The 9,710-nt window shown below is 39.3% G+C and overlaps 1 protein-coding gene across 2 annotated transcripts in view; it reads left to right on the forward strand.

Moving 5' to 3' along the window:
* The window catches only part of LOC133455042 (membrane-associated phosphatidylinositol transfer protein 2-like), a 113,261-nt gene extending 105,124 nt beyond the window's left edge, over positions 1-8,137 (forward strand). For both annotated transcript variants that reach the window (XM_061733857.1, XM_061733858.1), the window contains one exon: positions 400-8,137. In XM_061733857.1, coding sequence (XP_061589841.1) covers positions 400-768 — 369 coding nt within the window. In that variant the 3' untranslated portion in view covers positions 769-8,137. The remainder of the gene's footprint in view (positions 1-399) is intronic.
* The last annotated feature ends 1,573 nt before the right edge of the window (positions 8,138-9,710 follow it).

Here is a 9,710-nt window from a genome sequence, read left to right on the forward strand (position 1 = left end):
GATTCATGATCACATCAACAACAGAATTCAGTAAGATACATAGTTTACCACATAGCAATTTGTCTAATTTCATCCTTCACAGTCCAGATAGCATGTATGTTTGTACACGTGTCCAGTCCACTCATCCTGATCACCGTTCCTGTGATTTACTACTGTGTCCACTGTTCAGTTATTGTTCAATAAAAAAACAGCATATTTGAAATCATTTCTTTGCCTTTTGTCAATTCACAGAGTAATCGTAATCGTAATGAGAGAAAAAAATCGAGATTTTATTTTTGGGCAAAATCGAACAGCCCTAATTCACATACTACTAAAGATAATAAAAAAGGTTTATATAACTTCCTGTGTTTGAGGTTAAATGCTTGGTCAATAAACTTAATGGATTCACATGTGTTCCAGTTCATTCCAGACGGATACGCGTCCCACCTCTCCCAACTGGAGTACAACCAGAGGTCTCGCCCCACCAAGTCTGCCAGCGCCCGTGTGGTCCTCCGCAAGGGCAGCTTTGCTCTGGGCGCAGCCGGGGGAGACTTCCTCCGCAAACGCAACCACATATTTCGCACCATTTCCTCCAAGCAGCCTGGGGGTTCAGGGTCCGGCTCCGCCAACCAGCCCGGCCGGACTGAGCGCACACTGAGCCAGTGCGAAGGGGAGCGGGAGCGAGGGGGCCCGGGGGCAACGCAGAGGAGTATGAGTATAGCAGCGGGGTGCTGGGGCCGCAGCGGGAGTGCCAGGGAGGGCAGTGGGGGGTTGCTCGGCCCCAAGTAAGAGTTCACACCAGGAGCTTTGGTGATAAAGGACCTGGCATGGGCCACCATAATCGCTGGAAGGGGCAAAGAAGGAGGAAATGGATTTAAGGTCTTTTGGGTTATAAATTAAAGGACCATGTGAAAGAAACGATAAAGATTAGACAAAAGAGATGCAGATGGATCTCTCCAGGAGGAATGGACTGATCAGGTCAAGGTGGATCCAGAAAACAAAACAGTTCTGTAGCATGACTCTTTTACAGTGATAATTTTATAGAATGCATCATTTAAATATTACAGAAAATTACAAGAAAGATATATGGAAATATTGTAAGCCTTAAATTAATCTCGTACAACGAGACCCCCTTCATTTGTGTTTCTGAACAATGTGCTGTCCAAGCATTCACACTCATGAGCTCAGGACAAACTGCAAAACCGCACTCATCTTCACCCACATGTTCCAGCTGTTCCAGCAGTGATGGGCAATTACAACTGGAAAAAAACCCTCATGATGCAAAGACGCAAGGCAAATGTAACATCAAATTAAAGAAAGAAATAGATCACTTCAACCACATTAAAAGAAAGAAAATATTGGATAAATCTTTGCAGATAGTTTTTGGTTTCATTTGTTCAGAAAAGAAGAAAGTCGATGAAACTTTCAGTTGGGCAAATTTCTCCCAAATGCAAAATGGTTCATACTGATGTCAGTGGAAGGTTGTGCTGGGTACAGCCTAGCCGTCCATCCCTCGTCTGTAACCATCTCATCCTATCCAGGATCAGCTGGGTCTGCTGGAGTCTGTACCATCTGTCTGGGCAAAATGGCACCGGATCCGGTCAGATTTCCAAACTTAGCCTAATGTAAGTGAGTGGGCTTAGCCTGGCCTAAATATGGCACCAAAATATCTGCATAGTTGGTGCCTCTAACTTCCAGGTTGAGTCTAATGCAGAACTAAGTTTAGTTGCAGTTCCTCGACTGGCACCAAAAGCCAATCAATCTCCCTTGACTCCGATGTTAAAATGTCCAACTTCAGAGCTGAAATAAAGATAGTTACAGTCTGGTTTGTATTAACCCAGCGACGGCTAAACTTTTCTAATTTTTGATTTCCCGCCGAGAACATGCTGGGGTACTTATAATACTAGCTCCAGACATTCAAACAGGATGCGCATAGAGTGTATTTAATTCAATTTCTCAAATCCAGTCCTTATGGTTTGGGACGATCCGACACATCTTGTGAGAACTTTGTCCCACATGGTTAGAAATGGTATTGCTATACAGAGTGGCCTAAATAAAAAAAAAAAGCATAAAAGATGGATGAACTGTTCATTGATTGAATGAGAGTACGATCGTTGAAACGTCTTGCTTCTGAGAGGAAACTACTTCTTGTTTTAGTCACAAAACAGTATTGTTCGTCATTGTTTTTAATACATATTCTAATAGCAGCTGGAGTTTTTATTGCACCCTGTGTAAATATTTCACTTCAGCATGGCCTCTGGGGCCACCCAAGGCCTTAATATGACACTTGCTCCGAAGAAGAAACAGAAAGCAGGAAAAAATAGGGCATGCAGCATTAAAGCAACAACTGAAACTGTACAGTCCACAGCAACAATCCCTTTATATATTAATCTGCTTGCAATACCTCTGATCCACCTGCTGGTGGCAATCTGTTTCTCGCTGCTCCTGGGAGACACTGGTGTTCCCCAGATTTTTGCCCTTTTTGCTCATCGGTACAGGACAGACCGAGTCTTACTGAGGACCATGAAAAACGAGGGACAAATTTCAGGATTTACTCGTAGCTTTCAGTCACAAAGACCTTTATTGACATTTGTACCAAAAGGACTGATGAATAAGCTGAATTTATTCAGCTTGAATGTCGCAAACACTGGGCTGATCCTTTTAGAGGTGAATGTGCCTCTTTTTCACCTCACCCAGCTTAGCTGCTTATGTCTACAGAACTGTATATTTTCATGCAAAGAAGACTTGCTGAAGAAGATGCCTCATCTGTGATCCAAAAACACAATGTGCACAAAACAAATGTCCTACTCCTGAAGCCACCCCTACCCATTAAAGGATAGTTCTGCAGATTTTCAGATCTTAAAACACTAGTCAGGTTTCTGTAAGATCACAGACATAGGTTTTATCTATTCTTTTCTCATGAAAATATCACTTCTCAATGTGCTTCCAGTTTAAGTGATGATGGACAAGATCACAAGTTGATTGCAAATATCTTTACATTACATCCTATTTAGCTAACATGGAGGTTCAAAGCAGCCAAGAAATTATAGTTTAAGAGCAGCTGTATACGGGTGGACCTCCTCCTCAATCTTTTCAATTACAGTGTTGGTCCTGGAAGGATCTAGTGACTTGGCTTACTACTACTCCTTACCAAAACAAGGGGAAGAAAAATCAAGTAGAACAACAAAATGAACAATAAAGTAATTGATAGGGTTTTTGTGTGTACACTTTTTTTGTGTACAGAGATGGTGAAGATGAATGAGAAGACTTAAACTCGAAAGGTTAAAGGGGACCTATTATGAAAAACAAGTTTTTTCTTGCTTTAACATATATAAAGTGGTCTCCCCTCAGCCTGCCAACTCAGAGAAGGAGGAAAGCAACCAAATTCTGCAGTGTCTGTACAGCCGCCCGGATGAGCCATCCAGTGTGCTGTGGCTTCTACGAGCGGAACAGATTCTGCTCCCTTTCGTTACGTAACCAAAATGCAAACCACGCCCACAACTAAACACTGTGTCCTAACTGCATGCGAGCGTCCGACTATCGCGTCGCACTGCGTGACATCGGACGCTCTCTGTCCATCTCCCTCCAGCCAGCTGCCACTTTATTGAGGTTTTTGTAGTGAAATGAGGAGGTATCATAGAGATAACTTCTCATTTCAACTAACTGGATCAGCCGTTCCTCATCCGTGACTGTTTCACACAGCGCTTTCAACGCGAGCGACAGGAAGAAAATAGTAGCAGGGCTTCCGACAAATGTTCAGCTCAAAACGGCGCGCCACGTCACTGCGTCGCTGCTTTGCTGCGTCGCGGCTTTGCTGCTTCGCGGCTTTGCTGCGTCGCGGCTTCGCTGCGTCGCGGCTTCGCTGCGTCGCGGCTTCGCTGCTTCGCTGCGTCGCTCGCGGCCAGTTAGGACAGTCCAATAGAAAATAAAGCAATGGAATTGATTTTGTCGCTGACGCTCGCTCGCATCGCATGCAGTTAGGACACGGTAACTCCGCCGGCCGGAGCTTCCGCCATTTTTTCGTTGCAGTGTATCACGTCATTCAGGCAGCCAATCAGCACAGTGCCTGATTATCATAGCCGCCCCGCCCACTCAGAATCCAGACACTGGGAAGCTGCAGACATGGCTCAGAGGCTGAATTTCTAATTTATTTAGCAAAAACAATCAAAAGCTTGTTTTTAAGACATTCAAGGCCTGTTTAAAATAGGTATTAGATGCCATAATAGGTCCTCTTTAAACTTCACCTCTTGCCTACAGGGTACCCAATCCGCACAAGTTACCACCACCTTCCACCCAGCAGTTTTTTTAACCTTATTTAAGTACTTACCCTATGGCAAGGACTTGTGGAAGACCTGTAGAAGTTCCTGAAAATCCTTGTTGCGGGACTGTTCTTAGTAATATAGATTAACACTAATGACTGAAGCCAAGAAAAAAAAACAAGGGCACCCAATAATGTAAACCTGTATATAAAACAATGATTAGAGTTGTTTTTTAGGTCCCATGCCTAAGTATAGATGACTGCATAAATAGTGGTGTACCAAAAGGCTCGATTCTAGAAATTTTTATTTTATTTTCATAGCTACTCGTTTTTTCCGGTCCTAATCACTTCCCAACTAAGAGAAATGCTGTCTAATAAAATACATGTTTTTGAACAGACAGAAGATTGATTTTTGCTCCCATCACTTGCACTGGAAGCGTAAACAAGAGAAAATGATTTCAGATGAGTACCTAACTGTGTTATTAGACTGAATAATCTCCAAACCTTTCCTTTAAGCCTGTGAGTTTTTGGAGGATGTTTGTGTGAAGCTGCAGCTTTTACATGATCCAGTATTGTATTTATTTCCACCCTTTATGATAAGCAGTGTCTTCAACCCACCGCAAAAGCCAAAATCATTTTCTTATACTGTAGGTAATCAACTGTAGAACCTCGTTGTTATTTTTTGCACTAGTTTATGGTGGAAATATACTGTAGTTGCCATCTCATATCGCTACTTTTGAACACCTCTGTAGTGCAAGACAGTTTTATTTATGTCAGGGTAAACTGTACGTGCAGGTATGTGCATGTCTGTATATTTCACCAAGATATGAAAACAATGTCAGTATGATGAATGTGCCAAACGGTTGATGGAGAAGAGTAGAAAATATTTAAATCAGGGATTTTCAAAATCTGACACTGTGGACCCCCAGCACCATCAATAACCACTATGATCCCAGTTTTACTTACAAAATGTGATGACTCTACTTTAAAAGTTTCTGAACTTAAGATCACGTCATGCTTCAGAAGCCAGTGTAATGGCTGATTCATGCCTCTGCATCAAACCAACGACATATGCTGCCGTAACGTAGCATAGCCACCATCGTAACCTGACATGAACCTCTCCATTAATGCAACTATGCATGAGGTTGAAGCATGAAATTTGATTGGCCTGTTTGGTAGCACTGTATTCTATTTCCCGCTGCATAACTTCTTCTTTGTCATTTTGAGGTTGGATAGCAAGATAAATTGCTTTAATCTCAGAAAAAGTTACTATTTCTCAACATTTAGCAACTCCAACTCTTTTATTATTCCATTGCTTTGTCTGAGGAACATAAAGGAAATAAAGCATTGAAAGCTACTGTGCTACAAAAAGAGCCCACACTGCCACCTAGTGTTTAACGGTGTAATTACAGCAAAATACAACAAGAACAAGCATGAAAACCAACTAATACCCTTTTCACATAGGACTAGTATTACTTCAGGATTGATCTTGATGCAAGATGGAAAGTTTCTTTCTACATGTAGATGTGCATGCTCTGGGCTTCGTTGTTTTTATAGGTCTCCATCTGAAGCTAAATGTAAATTTCTTTATTTTATCCACCAAAAACATATCATTAGACTATATGTGTGGATATATCATTACATAATATCCCTATATCTACTGTAGCTGCAAAAATTATGCTGCGAAAGAGTCAGAAGAAGTGTGAGCTTTCTGTGATTTGTAAAAACCACGGACATGGCACATTCACACCAGATTAATATCACAGCTGGCATCTGTAATTACAAATTGCTCCAATTCTCTAGATCAGTGGTTCTCAAATGGGGGTACGCGTACCCCTGGGGGTACGTGAAGGCACTACAGGGGGTACGTGAGATTTTAAAATATACATATATTTAAAAAGTAGCATCCACGCAAAAATCCTTTAAAAATAAATATTTCATAAATAATTGAGGAAAATATAAGTCTAAATTCATAAAATGAATTTTATCTTCAGGAGTAGGCTATTCAACTTATTATCCTAAAACCGCAGAGTATCCCCCATACCAGGATGGTTCCACCTAACCTGTCAAAAGGCCACCTGGCTTCACCTGTCAATCTTGGACCAACGATGGAGTCGTGGTTGAAGCATAGCAGCAATATTTTTTATGTTTAATAAATCAGTTACTGATGGCATATTGCTCTGTTTTAGGTCTTTTTTTTTTAAAACCAAAAGTGCTTTGCGCTGGTTAGGGGGTACTTGGCTGAAAAAATATTTCACAGGGGGTACATCACTGAAAAAAGGTTGAGGACCACTGCTCTAGATCATTCTAGTCCACCGCAAATAGGGCATAAAAGTCTCCAGTCCGGTCTTGGTCCTGGTAGGGTCCACTATTTATTTGATTTTTTTGGAGAGAACGATTACGCTATGCTAGCATCTACGGCTAGTTAGCACACTCAGCACAGAAAAAAAATACTTTTATCATTGTGTAAGCTGTTTGAAACTAGAAAATATGTTTCTCTTCCATGGCAGCAACAAGTTGATGGTGATAATATTAGCATGGCTAGCATTAGCATCAAACTACCCTATCCTTAAAGAACTGAGGTTTCTTTTGTTTTCTTTTTGTTTTTTTTTTTTTTTATAGTTTTGTAGCATAAAAATGCCAAATGGGTGGTTTAAGGTTCTTATTTACACCCTTGAATGTACAATCAACTTTCATGGAATTACGTCTTTGTTGAAAATAACATATTTTTTTGTATATGATGGATATTGGAAATAGAAAGTAGAGCTTTTAAATTGTTAATTGGGATAATGTAGAGTTTATAAAATGTTTTATGGGATAATGTGAGATCACAGGCCCAAAAACACCTAAAGCGTCCTATTGGTTTTTAACACGTCTGGGTGGTCCTTATTCTTTGAAAACCCCTCATTTAAACTACACCCACCCTTTATCAGAATATGATAAACACTGTGTACTGAGAGTGTTTCTTACTGCTTTGAGTTGATTTTTTCATCAGAAAATACTTTGATATGTGTAGTTCATGTTGTGCCGTATTTATGTTACAGGTTTTTGGGTAACAAGATATTCCCCTTCAGCCGTTTGGCTGCGAAGTTGAATGTCTGTCTGCACATCTGGATCCTGAGACTGTTCGGGAGCCATGGTTGTGTCGTTGTACAAAGATGTAAATGTAGGATTTAAATGGTTCAGAGCTATTTATTTACACAAAAATCATGTTATTTGAGAAATTTCAGGTGAATTATATTTGAAATATGTAGCATTTTATTTGTGAGTTTGACTGTCAGTGAGGCGATGGACCAACACAAGGTTTTTGTTTTTACCAGTGCAATATTCCAGTTACAGCAGGGGAACAATCTATCAAGATACAAGCTACAGGCGGTTTGAAACCACACACACTCATGAACCAACGACGGCTGTTTAACACCTCATGAAAGCTGAATTTAAGCTTCTGTACACCACTGCTGATTCTTTACAGCAGACAACTGCTGAGCATTTTATAGGACTTACAGTACCTATTTTTCAAGCTGGAATATTTTACAAAAACTTTGAAATATAACTGGAGACTTTTTTCAGTCAGATTAAGTGCATGGGAAATCAAACCTCATAACGTAGAACTATTTAACAATCTGTTGCATGTTGTCTATCAAAATGAAACTACTTAACCTTCATACTTAACAATGATAAAGCAGTTATGTTGTCCACTTTACCCTCATTGTTTAATTAAATGTATAATAAAATTATTTGAAAAATACATATGAAACTATTGCCATTTTGGATTGAAAAATAAATAATTAAATCAGACATCGGGAGAGCTGTTTGTGTTTTACCCAGAGTTTTGAATGCTAATGTGTTGTTATCAAGACTGGTAGATCCCTCATGTTCTGTCTATAAAATCTGAAACTACACTCACGTCTTACTAGAGGTGCGCTATATCGCACGCCAGGAGCTAAAACTGATTTATTACCCTTATGTGGTCAGAAATGGTGAAACAAAAATCTTATAAAATGCTACTGGAATATGAGGAGACTTTTTTTTTCTGATTTTCCACATTAAAATTTAAATAATGGGTTTTGGTTGCACACAATGAACTGCATGGACAGAAACATTACTTTTTCATTTAATACAAACTAAACACAATAATGGCTATTTGTGTTTAACCTGAACAAACAGGTAGTCTGGATCTTGAAGATGTTCCGATATTTATATTATATTTTTGTTATCTTTATAACAAAAAATTTAGATTTTCTGCAGTTTAGCATGAGGATCTTTTCTTATCACAACTCTTCAAAATCACAACTGGAAAAGAAACAGCTGGCTTGGCGTAAAGAATGACTTCATATACACAGTTATAATATCCATTGATCAGCAATTCGTTTTGATTTGTTATAGCTTAGCAGAGGACATTTCTTTAAAGTGGTGAACCTTTTGCAAAAAAAAATATGTTCACTTAGCGAAACAACAAAGCAGCAAAGAAAGGAAGCTTAAAATTTGGGGAAAAGGCCTAATTTAACTGACTTTCAACACCTTGTGCGTACAGATCAACTTGTTTTATCATGTGTAGATTTTCTTCTAGAAGCCAGTGTGTTTTCTAGAAATTAAGTTGGCTTTTAGTCTTAGCGTATGTAAGCAATAGGTACCTAATTACGATAAATTGTCTTTTATTTTCACATTATTTTGAACTGAGGCTTTTTTCTTTCTTTCTTTTTTTAAAATGTCCTTGATTTACCTTGAATCTTGGTATTGATTAAAAACTATGAAGCAGCCCAAAGACACAGTAAAGGGACATTTAAATTTCACTTTTTACTGATCAAATGTTGGGAAATGCTCTGTGTAGAAAAAAAAACTCAACTATTTTACCATCATTGAGTTGTCATGATTTTGCTTATAAAAATAACATTTGAAACGGCAGCTTCCATGACAAATGTTCACAGACAAGGCTTAAACCAAGTCTCAGACTAAAATGCTGTTTGAGCTGGTTTAACTTTAAGTCACTTGCACAGACATATCTTAAAATAGTCATAGATTTAGTCTGTTCTGGATTAAACAAAGCCAATTGCAAGAGGTTGGATTAGAGCTACTCTAGGACTAAATTGAAGTTTATATTAATCCTGCAAAGAGGCAGGTTTAACTTCAGTTTAGTACTGTTTGTGAAAGACAGATGATTTGGGAGCATGGAGTATTTAGAGGATCTAAATGAAGACCAATATTCGCTACAGAGGCCAGCCAGACAACTTGTGGACAGGAGTAATCCATTGAATCAGTTTGATGGAATAACTTTCCAAGACCGCTTTCGTATGTACAAAGAAGATGTACTGGAGATAATTACTTTGCTTGAGCGTAGACTTTCCTCCATTTCTCTTAAGCTAATGAGGTGTTCTCATTTAAGTTTACTCCAGGACTCCACAGTCTGAGACTAACTAAGACAAATGTAAGCCACGCTCATGCAAGCCACTTAAATGACCGAGCTTTACTAGTC

The sequence above is a fragment of the Cololabis saira genome, chromosome 11 (genome assembly GCF_033807715.1).
Source record: "Cololabis saira isolate AMF1-May2022 chromosome 11, fColSai1.1, whole genome shotgun sequence".
In the NCBI taxonomy this organism is placed as follows: Eukaryota; Metazoa; Chordata; class Actinopteri; order Beloniformes; family Belonidae; genus Cololabis; species Cololabis saira.